Source organism: Pelophylax lessonae (genome assembly GCF_965119305.1).
Source record: "Pelophylax lessonae genome assembly, chromosome: 3".
Lineage (NCBI taxonomy): Eukaryota > Metazoa > Chordata > Amphibia > Anura > Ranidae > Pelophylax > Pelophylax lessonae.
The window spans coordinates 574,810,020-574,835,199 of record NC_138770.1 but is presented as its reverse complement, the minus strand read 5'-3'; the positions used below and the strand labels follow the sequence as shown (position 1 = coordinate 574,835,199).

General features: G+C 46.2%; 1 protein-coding gene across 1 annotated transcript in view; it reads left to right on the top strand.

The window, feature by feature from the left end:
- Positions 1-25,180, top strand: part of USP34 (ubiquitin specific peptidase 34) — a 600,284-nt gene that overhangs the window by 488,902 nt on the left and 86,202 nt on the right. The window contains exons 64-65 of the mRNA XM_082250967.1: positions 20,891-20,995; positions 21,082-21,229. Coding sequence (XP_082107093.1) covers positions 20,891-20,995; positions 21,082-21,229 — 253 coding nt within the window. The remainder of the gene's footprint in view (positions 1-20,890; positions 20,996-21,081; positions 21,230-25,180) is intronic.

The following is a 25,180-nucleotide window of genomic DNA, read 5'->3' as shown; positions in this document are numbered from 1 at the left end:
GCGGGAGAGACGGAAGGTCCAGCAGGGGGGTGTGTATCCATGGACAGGTGAAGGTGGGATCTGATGTAGTCCATAGCTTCATCCGGATGCGTGAAGGCTTTAGATTCCCCAAATTGGTCTGTGAACCGCAGGGTAGCTGGATAGGCCAAGGTAAATTTCAGTCCCTTTTGGAATAAGGCGTTACAGCATGGTTGGAAGGCCTTGCGTCTGCGAGCCACCTCCTGGGAATAGTCCGCAAAGAGTAACAGCTTGTTACCATCTAGAGTGAGAGACTTGGCATTTTTGAAGGATTTAAGAATTGCAAGCCTGTCCGCATAGTTCAAGTATCGGACGATGACTGGCCGTGGGGTTTTGCGGTCGTTCGAAGGTGCACCCAGGCGGTGGGCTCGTTCAATGGTGCACGGGGATGGCAGGCCAAGGGCTTGGGGGATGCGTGTGGAGCAGACATCAGAAAGTAGCCCCGTGTTGAAAGACTCTGGCAGGCCTATGATCCGCAAATTATTCCTGCGAGACCGGTTTTCAAGGTCATCAATCTTTTCCAGCAGGAACTGCTGCGTTTGGTTGGTTTTTGCCTCATTGGAGAACGTGGATTTCATTTCCTCTTCTAAGTCAGATACCCTGTGTTCCACATAATTGATCCTTTTGGCCTGATCTCCCAGCTCTTTGCGGAGCTGTGAGATCCCTGCCGAGACTGCCCGCTCCACCGCCTCATTTATGGTGGGGGATATAATGGCAGCCACCGCTTGTGCCATCAAATGATATTGAGGGTCCATGTCTGAGGAGGGCACTGGTGTAGTGAGAAGCGGGGCCGTGCCTGTCACTGTGGAAGCGGCGGCCATATTGGCTGCAGTCTGAGGAGCAGCCTGTGGATGGATATCCTGCTGCAGCGGCGCTGGATTACCGGTGCCTCCGTGCACCAAGAAGCGGTCCGTGAGAGCGGGGGAGTGCGGCGCAGCTCACCGGAGGAGTGGGTGGCAGAGGCGGGTCTTAGCGAGCGGGTGAGGCTGATATTGTATGCGGGGTTTGACGGAGCCGCTGTGAGTTACTCCGTCCTCCTACGGCGCCGGAGCCAGAAGTCGGGAGTCAGGTTTAAAGAGAACCAGTCACAATTAGGCATATACAAGAATCTAAATATTCAGTCTTCAGTTTTTATTATTATATAGGCTTACTTATGAAAGGCTTATATTCCCTGTTGTAGCATTATTTCCATTGAGCCTGACACTTGATCTGCCATGTTGGGGGAATTTAGGGTTACCTGACATTCGCTGCCTTTCAGCTTCCTGACCTCACGCACTGCAAACTTCGAAGATCAGTGACTAAGTGTGAGGTCAGGCTGTAGACAGTCAAGCTGCTGTCAGATTTTGGGTAACTTCTGATCTTCTTAATTGCCTTAGTAAAGGCAACACCTATATTTCTCATCTGACAGGTACTCCTCAGGGCTCTGTCACACTATATGCAGTGATCAGTGATATGCGGTTTTCTGTGCAAAAACAATGTAGATTAGCGCTAGGGCACATAGAAAATTGTTTTCTATGTGCCTTGCTCTTGTTCAGCAGCTCACAGCACTGCTTGCTACTGCAGCTCAGCTTATTTTGTGACCTTTCAAAAACGTTAAGGCAAACCATGTCACGCACACATTTAGGGTGTAACATAATTGCAAGCAGATCACACCCCCAAACGGTCCCCACTCCCCTGACAGCGTATGATAGTTCTTTTTACCGCAGGTGCTGTCACTTGATATAAAATTTATAATCACTGAATATTGCAGCATACTCCAGCATACAGCTGCATCATTCTTCACAGAGATCTGTGAATACATAAACTAAGTCTCATATGCCAGTCATGGCTGACAGAATAGTGGTTCTTAATGGAAAACATGTGCAATGATTACCCCATGCGTAGTCTATTGACATTTCCTTCAGCTCCGTAATTGACTGGTCTGTGCAGACATGGTGCTGGAAGAAGATTCTGCAGGAGCCTGTGCATTGCACCCGTGATCTGCTGATTTGTGGTTTTAATGCTTTGCATTCTCATTTGCAAAACAAAAAAAAATAATAAACTCTCATTTTTTGCTGATATGGGTGTCTTTATATTTTATTTCTATTCTTTTTTTTTTTTTTTTTTGCAAAAGGTGGACTTAGCCTTTGAAAAAAAAAAATCGAAACCACGTGATGTTCTGAAACAGCGCTAGCTCATTGCTAGTACACAAAGGACATTATCCTGCACACAGGATACTGCTGGCTGGTGTGTGTGAAGCATTAGGGTGCACATAAATATGAGATGTTTGTTGCCCATTCTCCCCTGACAAAACATTTTCCCAGCTTGGCTTTTTCTTTTGATTTCTGCAGTTCTTCTTTGAAAAGATCAGATTCAGGATTTTCTGCGCATATGAACCTGGCAGACAGAAATGCGCATTTGTATTTGCTGTTTTCACTTAAAACGGTTCTAAAGGCAATCTCTGCATTAAGGTTAAAAAAACCCTCTGTGTGCAGCTCCCCCCATAGCCCCCATAAATATTTACCTGAGCTTGATCCAGCGCTGTGCCCAACAGCAGCGGTGCTCTCCCTCCTCACAGGACAAATAGGCAAAAACGGGAGCCATTGGCTCCTGCGGTTGTCAATCAAATCCTGTGACAAGGGGGCAAGGCCAAGGCGTGCTGTCTGTATCTACGTACACAGGTAGCGTGGCTTGGGAACGTGCTTGCAGGTGTGCTACCATAGGAAGCCACTTTCTATGGTGGCACACCAAAACATTGCACAGAGCAGTAGGTATAACCTCAAAAAAAAAACAACCCTTTTACAATCACTTGAACAATGATTATTCACAGTGAGATTGAAAAGCAGTCATCTGTCTACAGGTGTGTGTGGAAAAAAAAAAACTCTGCTAAAGGTGATAACCAAAATAAAAACATACAAAATAATGTAGAAGCAGCACTCGGTAATTATCTGAATACAAAACAGAAGAGTGTACTGTATATACAGTAGGTATAGAAAAGAATCACCCCCCCCCCCCCCTTAAAATCACATTTTGCCGCTTTGCAGCCTGAATTTAAGACAGTTATTGTTTTTTCCAGCTGTATTTACTAGTGCAACTTAAAACATACAAGTAAAAGATAGAACACCAACATGTCAGGAAAAAAATAAATCAAAAAAAGAATCACTAAGTTGGAAAAAGGATCACCCCATTATGTCAGTATTTTGTTGAACCACCTTTTGCTTTAATTACAGCCTTTAGTCTGTTGGGATATGTCTCTACTAACTTTGTACATCTAGACTTTGTAATATTTGCCCACTCTTCTTTGCAGAACTGCTCAAGTTCAGTAAATTTGATGGTGACCCTTTGTGGACTGTAGTCTTTAAATCATTCCATTGAATGATATTTTAAAGGTGGTGATTCTTTTCTATACCCACTGTACATAAAACCTGTTGCAATTCCCCTTTAAATATATATGAACCAACAAAAAGTGCCATAAACAACCAAAATATACACCATAACTTAATATGTAATTTCTCAATTATTATATACAGGTGATGAAATCTGCCAATAAAATGCATTCATATAAGGTCCCACACACGCGCAAAAAAAATTCCACAATGGAAACAAAGTCCATCTTTGCGCGAATAAGTGTGGATAGGAAATCACATGTGATCAATCCTGTGCTCTAATACCAACACAGCCAGAGATATCAGACCTTTACCATAATGGTCACGAAAGCATGATGACCATCCAGGGTAACTTTCAAATGAACCTCCTCAGGCAGGCATCAAAATATCATGAATGGACCATGCGAGTGGACAGCATTTGACTGATATGAGTACCCATTGGTACCTTTCATAATAAAAATGTGTGACAGTATTGCACTAGGAGTCTGCCTTTTCTTCTTTGTTCATTGACAGACACAACTCCTGATCTTCTTAACCATTGGGTTATACTGCCCCCTACAGGACACTAGGCAGCAGAAAAAGTCTGACTGCCCCTATGGACAGTCCCAGGGGGTATACTCCCTCTCTCTGCTATAGGTACTTCTTTTTCTGCCTAGTCAGGAGTAAGGACCTAGTTCCTTACTGGGATCTCTGGTCCTGGCAATTTTTTTTTTTTAGACAAATTTTCTCTTGGATTTTTCCTGTGAGATTTACAATCAACTGCCGGATTGTGTGATGGGCTGGATAATCTAGATTTAGTGGGCATCTCAGTCTGGCCAGTGAGCGCGCGCAGACCTCATCTCCGCGCTAGGTCGGCCATGCTATAGCCCCACTGGACGGGGGCTGGCCTGCGAGTTAAACGCCTCACGAGGTCGCATACGTCAGTGTCTTGGCCCGAGTCGCAGCGTTCCTCCTGGCTGACAGCGCCCCATTTAGATGGAGAGGGGTTCTGTCTGGAGCGATGCCCACCCAGTTCCTGGTATGTTGAGGAGCTGTCCTTCCTCTCCCACTGGGGGGTTTTGGGGTGGATGTGGGCCCCTCCTTGGGACAGTCGGACCTCTGGGTTTCCCTCCTTCCCATTAAGCACCCACCTTCATCTGTCATCCCCCCCCCCCCCCATGCTGGAGCCGTGTGGGTGGTCTGGTCCGACACGATGATCGACCATGAGGGGGGGGGGGGGTTGTTCCCGGTGGAGGCTGCTGCCTTGGCATGTCCTTGAGGCCCAGGGATCCCTCCTGGGGCCACCATTTTCTTGTACCCTGTGTGCTCAATGCACAGTGGCCATGTTTTGTGTAGTCCATCCATGCACTGTTGGCGGTCCTGGAGTTCTTTGTGTCCCGGGTGGAAGTGACTTTCGGGCGACGGGCTAGCGAAAAGCACCCCCTGTCTCATCAGACCCTAAATCTGATTTGGCCACGCGCCCGGAGTTCTCAGATAGTGAGGACGATTCCTCCACATCTGCAACCGCGCACAAAAAGGTGCTGGTCGAAGCACTGATTGTATCTGTGCGCGAGACCCTAAAGACGGAGGCGCAGGTTCCCTTTGACACTCACAAGCCATCCAGAGCAGCAAAGGTGTTTCCTTTCCCCGCCTATTTTGACATAATTGTCGCTAAACAGTGGGGAAGACCAAAGCGTCCCCTAGGGGTCCCTAAGCGATTTTCTAGGTGATACCCCTATTAGGAGTCCCTTATCAAGAACTGGACTGTTCCCTAGGAGATGGACCCTCCGGTTTTCAGGTTGAACAAGGCAACCACGATTCCAGTTGAAGAGTCCCTAGCCTTTAAGGATTTGGCTGACAGGAAGGCGGAGGCTGTGGCCCGCAATATGTACACTCTGGCTGGTTCGGCATGAAGGCCAGTATTCACCATTGCCCAAGGTGTCGCAAGCTCTGACTGAGTGGGCTAAGCTTTTACACCGTGACCTGGAAGGAAAACAGCTCCCCCCCTGCCTTTGCTGAGCTGGCGGACGAGCTGGTCCAGGGGCTGCAGTTTATCTGTGATACCTCTTTATATGCGGTTCCCCTAGTGGCTCGGCTCTCTGTTTTGGCAGTGGTCCTTCGGCGTGTCTTTTGGCTCAAATGCTAGTCTGCGGACCAGACTTCTAAAAAGGCCTTGACTGATCTCCCCTTTCAATGAGTTTGCCTGTTTGGAGCTACCCTGGATGACATCATTAAAGGTCTCACAGAGGGTAAGAGTACCTTTCTTCCACAGGCTACTAAGGGCAAGCACCCTCGTGGTAGATGTGGGTGCTCCTTCTCAGCTCATAAGAAGTTTTTTCATCTCGCAGGGTCAATTGACAAGGGCTCGAGCCTTTCAGGGCCTCCTCTGGAGGATCCAAATGAACCTGGTCTGGCAAGCCGAGAGCGGGCTCCTCCAGACCCCCCAGACAAGGCTTCTTCAGCATGAAGGTGCACCCTCACCCGTATCGGGTTTGGCTACAAGATCGGGTTTTGCTCTTGTCCCCCTGGAAGGTTCTTTCCTTCTAACTTGCGCCTGTCCCCGGTCCGCTTACAAAGTCTTTTTGGGGCGGTACAAGACCTGTTAGTTCAAGGGGCGATTGTCCCGGTTGAAAGTTTTCAGGGTTTTTACTTAACCTCCCTGGCGGTATGATTCTTTCCGATTTTAGGTGCTGAAAGCGGTACCATTATTTTGCATGTAATTCTTAAGAACGAGCAGCCCAAACCAACTATTTACATATGATTTTGTTTTTTACTGTGCGTTCTTCTTTATAACATCTTGGGTATGATAAAGTTTGAAAAACAAAATCATAAATTATAATATAATAAATAACTATAAATAAGTTAAAGTATGTATGTGTGTGTATATATGTATATATATATATATATATATACACACAAAGTACAGTAAAACTGCAGGAAAGGGCACTGGGGGGCAAACTAATGTGAATTTATTTTATTTTGTAATGTACCTATATGTATACATATATGTATACATGCTGATGGACCTTGCTGTGTTCTCCATGTGGTAACTACTCTAGAGGAGTTTAATTACCCTGGCCTTCACCTTTTCATCTTCAGAGGGGTTTCAGGCCTTTAGGGGGCTTAGGATTATCCCCCGGAGTAGCGCTGCGTGCATTGTGATCGCCTCTTAAAGGCCCAGTGCACGCCGGTAGCGGTGGACTTCTGGGACATATGGTGCCTTTGTAACATCACTTAGCCCCAGGGGCATTAATATTTGGCGATTGGGCGCGGATTGCTCCCTCTTAGGCCATTGCTCCTGTTTTCAGGAGAAGCTTCTGTTTAACCCCTTGCAGTACAGGTTCCGGTGTTCCCCATTTCCCTGTCTGCTCTTTACATTCTTACTGTGCAATCCTACTTTTTGGCCATATGTCTAACATTCCCCAAGTTTGTCTGCGACCCCCGATGTATTGTTTTGGCCCGCTTCTAATGCTCTTGATGTGAATTTATTGTCTGTGATGCAAGAAATGTCCAGAAAAATGGACAAAGTTATTGCGGCAGCATTTACTAAGAGACGCCCTCGGCCCTCGCCTGTCTCATCACAGACCTCAGATTCTGAGGCCGATATGGTCACCGGCGAGGCAGACCCCCCTTTTGGAGGATGCGTCCCTGCATTCAGACCTTTCTGACGCAGAAGAGAATGCCTCCACACCCGCCTTGGCACAGGAAAAGGCGCTGGTGTAGAGGCTTTGATATCCTCAGTGAGGGACACCTTAAAAATCGCGGATGCGATTTTCTAAATCGCAAGGTGCCTCGGTATCCTTTGGATCCCTCAGGGCAAAGAAATCAGCCAAGGTTTTACCTTTTCCCAAAGTCTTGTCCGCCTTAGTGGAGGAACAATGGCAGCGACCTAATCGCACGCTTGCAATTCTCAAGCGTTTGGCTAGACGCTACCCGTTTGAGGAAGAGATCTTACGCAAACGGACGGTCCCTCCTCAGGTGGACCCCCAGATATGCGGTATTCACAAGGCCACGGTTTTACCGGTGACAGAATCCTCATCTCTCCCTGATCCGGTTGACAGACGTATTGAGGTCTTATCCCGACACCTGTATACGGTAGTGGGATCTATTCTCAGGCCTGCCCTGACTACCATTCTAGTCTCGCAGACTATGTTTGAATGAGTAAAGGTTCTGAGGGAGGCACTGACGGGGTAACCCTGTTACCATCGTCTGCCCTGGAACTTGCTGACCAATTATCGCAGACTCTGCAATTTGTATGCGATGCTAACATGGACTTTCTTCCGCTCGCGGCCAGAGCGTCAGTGGTAAGTGTGCTCATCAGATGTGCAATCTGGCTAAAGTCCTGGTCAGCCGACCAGACTTCTAAGAAGCTTTTGGCAGATCTTCCCTTTCAGGGTAATCGCCTTTTTGGTTCCTCCTTGGATGACTTGATCAAGATGGTCACTGGGGGAAAGAGCACACTCCTACCTCGCGTAAGCGAGATCCTTCCTTCCTTTACAGCCCAGTAGCATATGTTTCGTGCGACCGTGTCACAGAAAACCAAACAGACTTTGGGCAGAAAAGGATCCGAGAAACGGTGGGCTGGTAAGCCGAAATCCTCTGCCCCCAGCACCTACAAGCAGACCCCTTCTGCCTGAAGGGGTGCCCCCACCCACTTCAGGGGTGGGGGGGGGGGGAGTCTCCGTTTCTTCCTGGATCCTTGGACCTCACTGTTGCATGACAGGTGGATCCACGAGGTAATTTAGTCCGGGTACAAGATAGGTTTTCGTTCCCATCCGCCAGACAGATTTTTTTCCCTCCAATCGTCAGCTGTCCCCAGACCGCCTTGCTGTGCTGCAGGAAGCGATTCGGGATATGCTGTCATGGCGTGATTGTACCAGTTCCTCATCAGGAATGCTTTTGAGGGTTCTATTCGAACCTGTTTACCGTTCCACGGAAAGAGGGTAAATTGTGTCCAATCTTGGACCTCAAAACTCTGAACCGCTTTGTGCACGTCCAGAACTTTTGCATGGCGTCCCTGCGGTCAGTGGGGGCGTTCTTGCATCAGGGGGACCTGCTGGCCTCGATCGATATCAAGGATGCCTATCTCCATGTCCCTATTTGCCAGGGTCATCAACGATTCCTCCGCTTCGCGGTGGGCAAGGACCATTTTTAATATGTGGCGTTACCGTTTGGTCTCGCCTCTGCTCCCAGGGTCTTCGCCAAGGTGTTGGCCCCTATCCTGGCTCTGCTACGACAGAGAGGTATAGTGATTCTGGGGTACCTGGACAATCTTCTCAGAGCGGACTTGTCTGTGACCTTGGAACAGGATTTGGAGGTGACCATTCACACTCTGAAGCAGTTCGGTTGGAATCTCAACCTTCAGAAATCTGCCCTGGTTCCAACAACCAGACTGGAGTATCTAGGGATGATCCTAGATTCAGCTCCGACAAAGGTATTTCTACCTCCTGTGAAGTTACAGAAGTTAAGGGAAGCAATTCTGCCGCTGCTGGCTGCGACCTGGTGTCTCTCAGGTCATCTATGCAGGTGCTGGGCCTGATGGTGTCCTCCTTCGAGACCGTACTATATGCTCAGGCCCACACGAGACTTTTGCAACAGCAGATCCTTGTCAAATGGGACAAGGATCCTCTATCCCTGGACAGTCTGATCCGTTTGAGTCGGAGATCCAAGGACTCCCTGAATTGGTGGCTCAGCTCTCCGAATCTTCTCCACGGGAAATCCTTCCTTCCAGTATTCTGGACGGTGGTGACGACAGATGCCTGTCTGACCAGTTGGGGGGGGGAGTGCTGGGCACCCTGAATGTTTAAGGGACCTGGACTTTGAAAGAGTCCAAGCTCCCGATCAACATTCTGGAACTGATAGCAATCAAGTTGAGCCTGTTCCACTGGATGGACAATCTCAAGGGATGTTCTGTCCGAGTCCAGTCCAACAATGTCACGGCCGTGGCATAAGTCAATCTTCAAGGGGGCACCAGGAGTGCCCTGGCGGCTCTGGAGGTAGCCAAGATCCTGCGCTGGGCCGAGGACTACGTCCCAGCCCTATTCGCCGTGTACATTCCTGGCGTAGACAATTGGCAGGCGTACTACCTGAGTCGTCAAGTGTTCCACCAGCGGTGTCTCTGGTGGGGGACCCTGGATGTGGACCTGTTCACCTCCATACAAAACGGTAAAGTTTCAAAGTTTGTGGCTCGGTCCAGAGATCCTCTGGCCGATGCAGTAGACGCCCTGGTGGCTAATTTATGCCTTTTCTCAGTTGAAACTTTTATCTTGCCTGCTATGCAGGGTCGAGTTGAAGGGGATTGCGGTAATTCTGGTGACTCCAGATTGCCCCAGAGATCCTGGTACGCCGACGTGATTCAGCTGAAGGTCGCAGGTCCGTGGACACTTCCTCTGCGGGAAGATCTTCTATCTCAGGGTCCGATCTTCCATCCTGCTTTACAGTCACTGGATTTATTACCTTGACTGTTTAGAGCAAGGTGTTAAAGGACAAGGGTCTGTCCGATTCTGTGATCCCTACCTTACTCAAGGCTAGGAAGTCCACTTTTTGGAAGATTTATCATTGTACGTGGAAAGTGTACATTGCTTGGTGCAAATCGCTGAAGCTGCATCCTAGATTTTTTGCTATCAGCAGGATCCTGACCTTTCTACAGAAAGGGGTCGACCAACGTTTGGCGTTGGGCACTCTTAAGTGTCAGATCTCGGCCTTGGCTGTGTACTTCCCACGCCCTTTGGCTACACACTCTTTGATTCGTACGTTTCTTCAGGGAGTTTGCCATTTGGCTCCCCCCAGGAGATCTCCGTTACCTCCTTGGGACCTTAATTTGGTTCTATCGGTTCTTCAGAAATCTCCTTTCGAGAACGTAAGACCCATTTCCTTGCTCACCTTGTTGCAGAAAGTTGCCTTTTTGGTGGCTATCACCTCTGCGCGCAGGGTTTCTGAACTGGCTCTCCTTATCTGGTAATACACAGGGATAAGGTAGTGTTACGGCCTAATCCGTCGTTTTTTTCCTAAGCTGGTTTCAGTCTTCCATCTGAACGAAGACCTAGTGCTTCCGTCACTCTGTCCGAAACCTTCACATCCTAAGGAAATTACTTTGCATTGTTTAGATGTGGTTCGGGCGATACGGGTGTATCTGAAGACTACGGAGTCCTTTCGTAAGTCGGACTCTGTAAATACGGTGACCTCGTAGGGGACATGCTGCGTCTGCGGCGTCCATCTCTCGATGGATCAGACACAGTGGTGCAGGCGTATTCTCTTAAGGGCAAGGTTCCTCCTTTCCCTGTCATGGCTCACTCTACGCGGGCGTTGAGTGCCTCTTTGGCTTTCCGCCATCAGGCGTCAGTGATGCAGGTTTGCAAGGCGGCCACTTGGTCATCTGTACATACGTTCACCAAGTTTTAAAGAGTTGGATGTGTTAGCATCCTCGGATGCGTCCTTTGGCCGCAAGGTTTTGCAGGCCGCCATTTAAGGGGCAGTCTACTTTTCCTTCTCCTTTATGGCTTTTCTACAATTGAGCCCCAGTTGTTGCTTGTTGGGCTTTGTTACATAGTTAGCTATGTTAGCAAGTTTGTTCTTACCCCACCCCTCAGTGGTTACTGCCTTTGTACGTCCCATCCATATATGATTTAAAGCAGCAGCTACGTCCGTCGGTGGACGAAAGAGAAAATGGGATTTTTTACTTACCGTTAAATCCATTTCTCTGAGTTCACCGACGAACGTAGCTCCCACCCCTCTTTTCTCTGAAGTTGGGTTTTGGTTATTATTCACTGCTTGCAACTAAACTGAAGATGCAACAATGAGGCCAGGGGTAATAACCCAGAGAACTCGCCCCCCTGGGCATGTCAAAGCCTTTGGCTCTACCTGTTCACTCCTAGTGGGAGGGGCTTATTACCCATCCGTCTATGATTTAAAGCAGCAGCTACGTCCATCGGTGGACTCAGGGAAATGAATTTTACAGTAAGTAAAAAATCCCATTTTCTCTGATGTTCATTGACAGACACAGCACCCACCCCTCTGTGGAGTTGTAATTCTTCTGACACTGCTTGTAAAAAAACTGAGTACCTATAGCAGAGAGAGGGGGATTATACCCCCTGGGACTGCCCATAGGCGTAGTCAGACTTTTTTTCAGCCTAGTGTCCTACTCCTGTAAGGGGGCAGTATAACTCAATGGTTAAGAACATCAGGAGCTGTGTCCGTCAATGGACATCTGAGAAATGTGTTTTATGGTAAGTCAAAAATAAAATTTTTCCTCTCTCCATGGTCCATATATGAGGTTTTGAGGAGTCGTGATGCCTTCCTCAGGGGGTTCATTTGACAGTTGCCCTGGATAGTCCTCATGTGTTCATGATCTCTCTGTTAGAGGTCAGATATCTATGGTAAGAGAATGTGATTGGTGTTGGAGCACAGAAGTGATCACTTGTGATTTCCAATCAAGCAATTCTTCACCTCTAGATGGACTTTTCTATTGTGGAGTTTTTTCATATATGTTAATGTATTTGCAATTGTGAGGCATTCTTTTATATGAATGCATTTCTGTTCACTGATTTGTTCACCAATATATACAGTATCTCACAAAAGTGAGAACACCCCTAACATTTTTGTAAATATTTTATTATATCTTTTCATAGGACAACACTGAAGAAATGACACTTTGCTACAATGTTAAGTAGTGAGTGCACAGCTTGTAATAACAGTGTAAATGTGCTGTCCCCTCAAACTAACTGAATAAACATTAATGTCTTAACTGCTGGCAACAAAAGTGAGAACACCCCTAAGTGAACATGTCCAAATTGGGCCCAACGTGTCAATATTTTGTGTGGCCACCATTGTTTCTCTTTTATTCATTGACGGACACAGCTCCATATCTTCTTTGACCCTTGGGTTATGCTGCTCTCCAAAGGAGTAGGATTAGGCAGAAACATAACTGGACTACGCCCCTAGGGCAGTCGTAGGGGTTATACTTCCCACTTCCTGCTATAGGACTTCGGTTTCTTCTGCCTAGTCAGGAGTAAGGACCTGGTTCCCTGCTGGGATCTCTGGTTCTAGCATTTTTTCTTTTCTACAGGGGATTTTTTTCTTTAATACTTTCTGTTCCTGTGAGAACCACAATCAAGTCGGTTCCTGTGAAAACTACAGTCAACTGCTGGACTGGGCAAAACACTGGATAGCCTAGATATTTACGGTCTTCCCAGACTGGCCAGCGAGCGCAACCTAACTGTTAGCTCAGTGCTAGGTTGGCCACGACATAGCCCCATTGTATGTGGGTTGGCCGGCGAGTGAACACCTCGCCTAGCCCTGGTCACGACATTGGTCACGGCCAGAGTCACAGTGTACCTCTGGCCCGTAGCACCCCCATTCCATGATGGTGTGGTGGACTGCCAGGGCTGGTGCCCGCTCGGTTCACAGGTGTGGTGAGTAGTGTCCACCCCCTATGGGGAAATATTGGGGTGAACGCGGGCCCTTCCCTCTGGTTGGTAGGCCCCTTTTGTGCCCTTCTCCCTTATGGTCCCCCCCCCCACCGCTCACTAGGGGTCACCCTCATAAGGTGATGGGCTGTAGGGGGGGTGGGAGCGCGCCCCGCTGGCGACTCACATTCAGATGATCCTGTAGAGGCCCCCCTGGTGGAATACAGGTACCTGCTGGGCCAGTCTAGGATCCTGGGTGCTGCGCCGCCATTTTTTTGTGGATAGCTGTTTTGCAGCCTCAGCGGCCATGTTTGTCTAGTCCGGCGGCCATGTTTTTTTAGTTTTTCATTGAAGCCAGTGCGGCGGCCATTTTCTTGTAGCCTGTTGAGTGATGATGCGGCAGTGGGCCTCTAGTGGCAGTGACCGCGCTTCCTGCTCCTTTCTGATTGCAGCATGGCAAGCAGCTTGGCGCTTTGTATTCTGTTCTGAATAGGTGACGATGAGTCCATGTGGGTATGCAACTCCCTCTTCTGTCATAGCAGCGCCGCTGGTGCACTGGGACTTTCAGTACCACAGCGGTAGTGGTGTGAGGGGGTTTTTTGTGACAATTTTTTTGCATAAGCAAGTATCACCACCTGACCCACTCTTTAGAAGCTGGGGGACCCTCTGGGTCTCAGTCTACCCTGGCGGCCATGATGGCGGTCCTACGGTCACTTGTGTCAAAGGTTCATATGGCCTTTTAAAAGCAAGAAGCGCCCCCCACCTTCACCTGTATCCTCTGCCTCCTCAGGGTCTGAGGTGGATTTGCCTGCCACGGACGTGAGTCAACCCGCTGGGTATGCGTCCACGCACTCTTAGTGCTCTGACAGTGAGGATGGTTCCTGTTCCACTACTGTCGCCCATGAAAAAGGCGCGCTTGTGGAGGCACTGATTGTATCAGTAAGGGAAATTTTTAAATTGGAGGACACAGCTGATGCTGCGTTGGTGCAATTTGGCACCGGTAGACCAACCAAGCTGACTAAGGTGTTTCCTTTTCCTGCCTATTTAGACGAGATTGTCGCTAGTCAGTGGGGATCTCTTATTTTTTCCTCCAGGAGATATCGGTTAGAGGAGTCTCTTTTGAAGAGGCTGGCGGTTCCACCGGTGGTGGACTCCCCGATTTCCTGTTTTAAAGAAGGCCATGCTTCTTCTGATGGAGGATTCCCCAACCTTTAAGCACACTGTGGACAAGAGAGCTGAGGCTCTAGTCCGATACCTTTTCACTGTGGCATTTTCAATTTTGAGGCTGGTGTTTGCTATAACCTTGGTCTCCCAGACCCTAATGGAATGGGCGAAACGCTTACGCCAAGATCTGGAAGGGAGTCAACATCCTGAGCCGGCGGAGCTGGCATATCAGTTGTTACAGGGACAACAGTACATCTGTGATGCATCCTTGGACCTCTCTCATTCATGAAAAATGGATCCACAAGTTGATTCAGTCCGGTTACAAGATTGAGTTTCGGTCCTTGCCTCAGGCAAGGTTCTTTCCTTCCAACTTGCACCTGTCCCTGGATCAGCTGCAGGGCCTTTACAGGGCGGTGCAGGATCTGCTATCACAGGGAGTAATTGTTCCAGTTCCAGAGTTCTAAAGTTTTCAGGGATTTTATTCAAATCTATTTACTGTTCCCAGGAAGGGAGACAAGGTCCGTCTGATCTTGGATCTCAAGGCTCTGAATCACTTTGTGCAGGTTCAGAAATTTCGGATGGAGTCCATTCGCACGGTGGTGGCATCCCTTCATTAAGGGGATTTTCTGGCCTCTCTCTCAATATCAAGGACGCTTGCCTTCATATCCGAATATATGTAGGGCATCAGCATTTTCTTAGTTTTGCCTTGGGAGAGGAGCGTTATCAATTCGGGGCGTTACCCTTTGGTCTTGACTCAGCTCCTCGGCTGTTCAGAAAAGTGTTGACGCCGGTGTTAGCCTTAGTGTTAGTCTCCATCTGTCTTAAAAGACGATCTGGACATCACTGTGTGAACTCTGCAAGAGTTTGGCTGGATGCTGAATTTTCAGAAATCTGATTCTGTCCAACAACCTGGGCCTGACTTTGGATTCAGCCTCAGCCAGGGTTTTTCTTCCACAGGTGAAGCTGCTGAAGTTGCAGCATGCGATTTGGCTCCTGTTGTCCAATCGTCGGTAGTCTCTCAGGACTTGCATGCAAGTGCTGGGTTTGATGGTCTCCACCTTCGAGGCGGTTCCGTTTGCTCAGTTCCATACCTGGCCTCTGCAAAAGGAAATTCATGCCAAATGGGACAAGAATCCGCAATCTCTGGACAATCTGATCCTGTTGAGCCGGGGTGCAAGGGGATCTTTGCTTTGGTGGCTCCATTCCCCGGGGCTTCGACAAGGGATGTCCTTTCTCCCCCCTGTACTGGACAGTGCTTACTACAAATGCCAGCCTGTCCCGGTGGGGAGGGCTCTTAAGCACGGATTCAGCTCAAGGGGTTTGGCCTCGGGAGGAGTCCAGTCTGCCGATCAATATCTCGGAGATTTGGGCGATCAGGTCTTGCCTGTCCCTGTGGATGGATCGTCTGCAGGGGTGTCCGGTAAGAATTTCATTCAGACAATGCCACGGCTGTGGCGTACAGAAATCATCAAGGGGGCACCAAAAGTGTCCTGGCAGCCAGAGAAGTAGCCGGCATTCTTAGGTGGGCAGAACAATATGTTCCAGCCCTTTCTGCTGTGCACATTCCAGGGGTGGAAAATTGGCAGGTGGACTCCCTCAGTCGGCAGGCCCTGAGTCCGGGTGAATGGTTTCTTCACCCAGAAGTGTTTCAACAACTGTGTCTCCGGTGGGGGATCTCGGTTGTGGACCTGTTGGCCTCTCGTCTCAACCGGAAGGTTCAGAGGTTTGTGGCAAGATCTCCAGATCCTTTGGCCGACGCCACTGACACTCTGGTGGCCCCTTGTGGTCAGTATAGTCTGATTTACGCTTTTCCTCATCTACAGCTTTTGCCGAGGCTTCTGTGCAGCATCAAGGCAGAAGGGATTCCAGTCATTCTGGTGGCTCCAGACTGGCCTTGGCCGGTCTTGGTACACAGGTCTTGTGAGGCTGGTAGCCGTGTTCCTCGGAGACTCCCTCTCAGAGAAGAGCTTTTGTCTCAAGGGCCAATCTTCCATTCTGCTTTACGGTCGCTGGCTTTAACGGCCTGGCAATTGAAAGCCAGGTACTGAAGGATAGAGGGTTGTCAGATTTGGTGATTCCCTACACTGTTAAAAGCTAGAAAATCTAGTTCCAGGAAGATTTATTATAGAGTTTTTAAGGTGCGAGTCTCAGGGGGTTTCTCCCCGTTCCTTTTCAGTGTCCAGTTTGCTGGAGTTTCTACAGCAAGGTGTAGATAAACGTTTGGCTCTGGGCACCATCAAGGGCCAGATTTCTGCCTTGCCAATTTTTTCCCACCGGCCATTGGCTGCAAATTCTTTGGTTCACACTTTCGTCCAGGGAGTTCGCCACTTGGCTCCTCCGGTAAGGTCTCTGGTACCTCCGTAGGACCTCAATTCGGTACTGTCGGTTCTTCCAAGACCGCCTTTTTCAAATATTTGTGAGCTTACTCTGTCACTGAAGGTAGCTTTTTTTGGTGGCTATTACTTCTGCACGCAGGGTGTCGGAACTGGCTGCGTTGTCCTGTCGGTCACCTCACCTGGTGGTTCATAGTGCCAAAGTGGTGCTACGTCCCTGTCAGTCGTTCTTTCCTAAGATTGTCTTGGGTTTCCACTTGAATAAAGACATTGTGTTGCCTTCCTTGTGCCCTAAGCCGAGACATCCTAAAGAAATTGCTTTGCATTCTCGATGTGGTTTGGGCAAATAGGGTGTACCTGGCGGCAACTGAGTCGAATCGAATATCAAATTCTTTGTTTGTCCTTATGGATGGATCTCATAAGGGGCAGGGCGAGTCTGCTGCAACCATTTCCAGATGGATCAGACAGACTGTGGTGCAGGCCTATTCCATTAAGGGTCAGGCTCCTCCTTTCCCTTTTAAGGTGCATTCTACAAGGGCGCTTAGTGCCTCCTGGGCCTTCCCTCATCAGGTGTCAGTGGTTCAGGTGTGCAAGGTGGGCCACATGGTTGTCTGTGCATACAGTTGTGCTCATAAGTTTTTACATACCCTGGCAGAATTTGATTTCTTGGCCATTTTTCAGAGAATATAAATAACAAAAAAACTTTTTTCACTCAAGGTTAGTATTTGGCTGAAGCCATTTATTATCAATCAACTGTGTTTACTCTTTTTAAATCATAATGACAACAGAAACTACCCAAATGATCCCGCTCAAAAGTTTTACATACCCCAGTTCTTAATACCGTGTATTGCCCCCTTTAACATCAATGACAGCTTGAAGTCTTTTGTGGCATTTGTGGATGAGGCTCTTTATCTTCTCACATGGTAAAGCTGCCCATTCTTCCTGGCAAAAAGCCTCCAGTGCCTGTAAATTTTTGGGCTGTCTTACATGAACTGCACGTTTGAGATATCCCCAGTGTAGTTCAATGATATTGAGGTCAGGAGACTGAGATGGCCACTCCAGAACCTTCACTTTGTTCTGCTGTAGCCAATGACAGGTCGACTTGGCCTTGTGTTTAGGATAATTGTCATGTTGGAATGTCCAAGTACATCCCATGCGCAGCTTCCGGGCTGATTTTCCTCCGGTACTTTTTGATAACCTACTGCATTCATCTTGCCATCAATTCTGACGAATTTTCCTGTGCCTTTTGTAGCTCACACATCCTCAAAACATCAGCGATCCACCTCCGTGTTTCACAGTAGGAATGGTGTACCTTCCATCATAAGCCTTGTTGACTTCTCTCCAAATGTAGCGTTTTATGGTTGTGGCCAAAAAGCTAAATTTTGGTTTCATCACTCCAAATTACTTTGTGCCAGAAGGTTTGAGGCTTGTCCCTGTCTGTTTGACGTATTGTAAGCGGGGTACTTTGTTGCATTTTCTCCAGACCATGACACTCCCACCACCATGCTTGGCTGTAGGAGTACTTGTCTTTGTACTCATCACCTGGTTGCCGCCACACACGCTCGACACCATCTCAACCAAATAAGTTGATCTTCTGGGATGACAGCCATGCAGACCAATTTGGTGCAGTGCGCGGCGCATGGTCTAAGCACTTAGTCTGACCCCCCCCCCCCCACCCCTTAAACCTCTGCAGAAATGCTGGCAGCACTCCTATTTCTCAAAGACAACCTCTGAATATAATGCTGAAGCACGTGCACTCAACATATTTGGTCGACCATGACGAGGCCTGTTCTGAGTGGAACCTGTCCTGTTAAACTGCTGTATGGTCTTGGCCACCGTGCTGCAGCTCCGTTTCAGGGTCTTGGCAATCATCTTCGTCTTTGAAAACGCACTTGTAGGTGGGCGAAACGTGTCAACGTACTTCATGGAGTCTGTGGAACGCACGCCAGCTGCGTTCCCGGAAGGATTGCGAAATCACCTATTCCTTATATGCGGACCTTTATTTTATGCTTTGTGAGTATTTTATTTATCTATTAATAAACTTACATATTCGGGCTTCACTGTGTTGGTCCATCCTTTCTTTTGAGTGACACAGAAGGGGTTCTACTGGAATTGCTTTCCTTGGAGGAGTCCAGTGCCTTTGATTCATTATAAGGCTCATTTGACCTTCTAAGAAGGTCCATCGGCTCTCGTGAGTGGATTCCCTAAGGGGATTCGTGGCACCTTTGCACCGTCTGGAGCATTTATTGCACTTTTGGACAGTAGCACCTTTGAGCACGTTGCACTCAGCATTGGACTATATTTGAGCAGTTACATTGGACTGTCCCACCAGAGTTCACTTTACATTTGCGATTTTTATTGCACTTAGCATTGTTGCACTTGCCACAATTGCACTTTGTATTTATTGCACTTGATGTGTATTGTATCAGCACCATTGCACTTTGCAATTGTGGTCAGTCATTGTACTTATTATTTTGGATTTAGCACCATTGCACTTTTATGATACAATTGCACTTTGTATCCGTGATTATTCATTGCGTTTATTAATTTTGAATTTAGTACTATTGCACTTTTATGATCACAACCACCTTGGTGACCCACACATATTTAATTAATTTTTTTATAATTTTCACTTCATTTTTTGCAAGCGCTGTTTTTTTCAGTACATCATTTTTCCTAAGTTTTTACTTAGTGAGCAGCAGCTGCAAAAATAATAATTCTTTATTGCAAAAAAAATGTTTTTTTACTCCTAGCGCGGGTTTAAATTCTATATCTTGCCAATCTTCTTATAGCCTAGGGCTAGGTCATCTTTATGTAGAGCAACAATTCTTTTTTTCAGATCCTCAGAGATTTCTTTGCCATGAGATGCCATGTTGAACTTTCAGTGACCAGTAAGAGAGAGTGAGAGCGATAACACCAAATTTAACACATCTGCTCCCCATTCACACTTGAGACCTTGTAACACTAACGAGTCACTTGACATCATGGAGGGAAAATGGCTAAATTGGCCCAATTTTTGACTCTGAGATGTACTCACTTTTGTTGCCAGCAGTTTAGACATTAATTGCTGTGTGTTGAGTTATTTTGAGGGGACAGAAAATTTATACTGTTATACAAGCTGTACACTCACTACTTTGTATTGTAGCAAAATGTAATTTCTTTAGTATTGTCACATAAAAAAGATATGATAAAATATTTACAAAAATGTGAGTTGTGTACTCATGTTTGTGAGATACTGTATTTATTGAGACATTATACATTGAGCTATGGTATATTTTGGTGGTTTATTGCCCTTTTTTGGTTCATAATGTCTAAAGCTACATTAGGGCCAGTATGAATTCTTGCAGCTCAAATCACCCGAGTTCCATTTAGCTGTGGCTGCGCTGGCCATGTTAAATAATGGCAAGCTGACAGCAGCTGTCTGCAGGTAAACGCACATTCAGCTGTTACCTGTGGATAGGGATGGATGATCGCTGCTGGATGCAGATAGGAGTGTCCAGGTTCTGCACTCTGTCCTTAAACACAAGTAACCACCGGTAGTGCGGATACATGTGAACAGTGACAGCTCCTTTCAGCCTGTCGTTGCTTTGTACAGGCTGAGTTGTTGTCGCTGTTCATATACACCATTCATCTCTGCTACAGGAATCCACTGATTCTTGCTGCTGGAATCTGGTGTATGCAGATAATTGCCCATGTGAAGGAGGCCTTACGGTTGAGTTTAATGTGCATGGCACCAGTACTGCATTTAGTCTCCAACTGACCTAAATGATAATCCTTCTGTAGTGGATACAGGTTGTATAGCAGTTTTAAAGCAGAGATTCTTATGATTTTTTAAAAATTGGAGATATCACAAAGCTTTAACATGGGGATAATGAGATTTTTCTCATGTGACTGAAATTCTGAAATTTTATTGAAGTGAAAATAGTTTAATTTTTTTATGTAAGCGCCCTTTGCCTGGTGTGTTTAAGAATTGGTAACAGTATTTTGTATAAGTGCTCCTGTGTTGCCCTCTGGTGTCTGATACTAAATACAGCTAGCTAACATTAAGGGCTGATACACACCACAAAAACACCCTCCAGATCTGTTTGTTCCGAAAGCGTTTCTCAATGTGTGTTTTTGACCCATTCCGGTGAGTTTTTGATACGTCTCCGCTTGCATTCTAGATTCTTTTTTTTATTTTATTTTATTTTTTTTATTTCTGCTGTACTGGGGCCCGCTGTGTTTTTAAGCTTTCAAGTGCATTCCAAAAAAATGCAACATGTTCGTTTTTTTTTTTTTTTTTTTCTAGAACTGACCACACTGGTGTGAATTATGCCATTGGAAACCATAATAATTCATATAAGTTTATGAATTGAGCCTATGGTATCTAATTCCCAGGAAAATCACCATCTTCATTACATTCTGAAATATATACTGTGGACCATTTACTTTGCAGAATGTCAGATTCAATGTTGCATATTCACTTTTCTAACAGTTATAGTAATTTTCTAACAGTTATAGTAATTTTGAAACTGACGGTTTCTTGGCAGTACTGTAATCACTTTTGATTATGCAGGAAGCAAAGACCAATGTAAAAAGAAGCATGTTAATAAGCAGATTATGACTAATGTGATTTTGGCTTTTGCAGGCTGCTAATCCTTTCTTCAAACTGCTGACCATGATCATGGAATTTTCTGGTGGGCCCCCAGGAATGCCTCCTTTTGCCTCCTACATTTTGCAAAGAATATGGGAGGTAAATTAGTTTATGAATAATTTCCATTCTTGGGCTATATAGTTGAAACAGCTGCCCTCTTACTTTTTGCTTTACCATTATTTCAGGTAATTGAGTACAATCCATCTCAGTGTTTAGACTGGCTGGCAGTGCAAACTCCTAGAAACAAGCTAGCACACAGCTGGGTACTGCAGAATATGGAAAACTGGGTGGAGCGTTTCCTGTTGGCACACAATTACCCCAGAGTGAGAACATGTAAGTGCACCAATTATCCAGTGTCTTTATTGTAACCTTTTTTGAATCCCAATTGAACTTTCATTTTAAATCTGCTAAATACATTCCTGGTGCATCCAAACCAGGTGTGTCCTAACCATCTGTCGACCACTTACAGTAAATATACTACGGGCGGTTGGCAGGTACAGGCACAATCACATACCTGAACATCGGCCCTTTCTTCCTGGTATGGCAGCACGCGTTTGCGAGCCCTCTGCTGACTCGTGCTGTGATTGGACACAGCATGAGTTTGGCAGTAGATTTCAGCCTATGATTTTGGCTTAAAGTGATACTAAAGTCTGATAGGAGATCACAGCCACACCACACAAGTGAAAAGAAGCAAGATAGAAGCTTTGCAGCAAGGAGTTCCTCTTTGGTCTCACCAGTTGCCCTTTTGGGATGTTGCATGGCCAGCTTTTGTGATGGCAGCTGTTAATTGCCCTAAGGAGTAAATAAAGGAATTAAAGAGTCAAGAGTGGAAGGACCATAGGCAAGCCCCCATAAGAGAGATACAGGCATCCAGGAGAAGGGACCCATCATTAATCAGGAGAGACGGAGACCACCCAAAAAGGACACGAACGGTGCTGGGATGAGAGGAACCACAGACACTGAGGGTCAAGTGATACAGGCGTATTACTTATCTCACTAAGGTGAGCATTTAGGACACTTAGAAGTGTATTCACTGAAGAAACCCAAGACACGGAAAGAAAAGGTGGAGGAGGATATAAATCACTATGGATCACCTTGAATTTATTTTTGGTTTATGGACACTTTTATATTATTTGTATTTGGCACCAAAAGGAAAGAATTGTTTTGCTTAAGACTCAAACAGAAGCACTTTGTATTTAATTTATATTTATTGGTGCATCTGGTCATTTTAGAAAATAATCACGTTATATGTTTAATTGGAAGAAAGGCACCCCATATCCTTTTATTGTATACCAGCATGGATTGATTGAATTTTAGGTGATGCACAAGAGCACTTTATAACCATTTAAACACAATACCCCTCTTCACCTGTAATATAGATTGATATAGAAGCACACCAGCACTTTAAATATATATATATTATTGATTGTTTTATTATGAAGATATGTATAAGAAAAAATAGTGTTACACTAATATAATGTTTATATACTATATGTGACTAGAAGAAAAGTGAACGTAGGAGTAAGAAGTTTTGGTTTAAAAACACCCTGAAGCGCAATACAACCCCCTACATAATTGATACTAAAGTCTCCTTTTTTATTTTTTTGTTAAAAATAACAAACATGTTATACTTACCTGCTCTATGAAGTGGTTTTGTACAGAGTGGCCCGGATCCTCTGTTTTTCGGGTCCCGCTACGGTGCTCCTGGCTCCTCCCCCCTGTTAAGTGCCACCATAGCAAGCAGCTTGCTATGGGAGCCCATAGCAAGCAGCTTGCTATGGGAGCACCTGAGCCACAGCTCCCTGTGTTCATTCACACACTTAGCCGCGGCCCCACTCCACCCCCTTTCTTTCCTCATTGACTTACTGACGTTGATTGACAGCAGCGAGAGCCAATGGCGTCGCGCTTCTGTCTCAGCCAATGAGGGGGGTGAGTCCCGGGTAGACAAGACACTCCTGCATTGTTGCAGGATCTAGATGGGGCTCAGGTAAATATTAGAAGGGCTGAGGGGGACTGCTGCACACAGAAGGCTTTTAATCTTAAAGCATAGAATGCATTAAGATAATAAAAAAAAAATCTGCCTTGTACAATCACTTAGAGGGCCGGTTCACACTCTTGCGAGTTCGGCGATCGCATGTAATTCGGAGCGCACTGCTCCTTCATTACATGCGATCAGATGTGCGGATGCGAATTCAGCCATACACTTTGTATGGCTGAAATTCGTACTGCACCCGCACAAAAGAAGCACAGGACCCTTTTTTCCAGCCTCATCAAGATCAGATCGCAGAGTGGTTCACACTTGTGCGATCCAATCCTGTGCGAACTGTCAGATCGCACTGCGATATGCGATCAAACTGGGGGTGTCGTTAACATTTAATCACCCCCTGCGTATTGCATATGGTAGTGTGAATTGCCAGATGTGCGTTTGCGATGCGGGAACAGGCTGCAAATTTGCAGCCTTCCCGCATCGCACAAGTGTGAACCGGGACTAAATCAGCTATGTCCAATCACACATAGAGTTCTGCGTTTACAAACACACAGAACTCTGAGCATAGAAACAGCAATCTGACTGTTGTCCCTGACAAGCAAGGAGAAAACGGCGAGATCAAAAAGTAAAAGCAGCACACATTACACAGTTAACCCCTTGATTGCCCCTAGATAGTAACCTCTTTCCGGCCAGTGTCATTATTACAGTGTCAGTGTACAGTATTATCAGTTTCAATATTTTTTTTGAAAGTTTTCACAAAAAGTAGAAAATATAACAATGTAGAAATTGAATAACACAAAGTTAATACAATCTCAAGTGCTTGTATATTTACCAAAGAAAGGGTTTGCATTAATTATCAAAGAAGAGGAAAGGGGGAAGGCGTATAGTCCCAAGCCCCTCTCCAGCTATAGAATTTTCCCTCAGAGGTGCCACTCCCAGGCATCTCCAAGGCATTTAACCGGTTGCCGACCGCGCATAGTATATTTACTGCGGCAGTCAGCCCCGGCCAGGCAGAGTGACGTAGATCTACGTCACTAGCCTGTCACCGGGTTTTGAGCCAATAGCGGACATTCACAGAGGAGTCCCGGCGTGTGACCGGCGGACCCGATGTCCGCCGGTCACACTACGATCGTCGGTAGAGCGGGAGAAAGGCGGGTGGCTTATGTAAACAAGTCACCTGTCATTCTCCCCTGTGTAAAAATGGAGATCAGACGGTTCTACTATGTAGAACCGTTGATCTCTGTTTTTACACTAGTAGCCATGTCCCACTACAGTTAGAAGCACGCCCCTAGGACACACTTAACCCCTCCCTGTCCAATACAGTTAACCCCTTCCCTGCCAGTGTCATTTTTACAGTAACAGTGCATATGTATAGCACTGATTACTGCAGTAATGTCACTGGTACCCCCAAAAGTGTCAAAAATGTCAGTCAAGGGTCCGATCTGTCCGCCGCAATGTCGCAGTACCGCAAAAAAAAAATCGCAGATCGCCGCCATTACTCGTTAAAAAAAAAAAAAAACACCAAAAATGACAATCTTTCCCTTTGTTAGTAAACGCGATAACTTTTGCGCAAACCAATCAAAATACGCTTTTTGCGATTTTTTTTTTTTTTTTTTTTTTTTTTTTTTACCAAACATATGTAGCATAAAACAAATTGGCCGAAAATGTTAAAAAATTTAGATTTTTACATTTTTCGGGGGGGGGGGGGGGAATTTCATATAAAAAAAAGTTAAAAATATTGTTATTTTTGCAAAATTTACGCTCTTTTTTTGTTTATAGCGCATGATCAAAAATCGCACAGGTGATTAAATACCACCAAAAGAAAGCTCTGTTTGTGGGAAAAAAAGGACGTGAAATTTGTTTAGGTACAGCGTCGCACGACCGCGCAATTGTCCGTTAAAGTCACGCAGTAAAAAATCGCAAAAAAAACCCTGGTCAGGAAGGGGGTAAAATCTTCCGGGGCTTAAGTGGTTAATTGCGATCACATATGTTTGTGCACAAACGTTATTAAACCAACATTGATATCTTGCAAAAAAATTGCATGTGTACTTCCACCTCCTTATAGCTGAATAAACATTTACTAGCTAATGTGGAATCATGGAGCCTGGGACTGGCCCCCCACTCTTTGGTGGAGAAGGTGCCCCCCTTAATAGAAATGGGACTCCCTGTCATCCGTTGCTAAAATTGCATATTCAAAACCCTACAAGCACATAATGCAGAAAAGAGAAAGAAAAGCAAGAATAGGTAGAAGAGAGAACGGGTAGCGTGTATGTATGTATGTATATATATATATATAT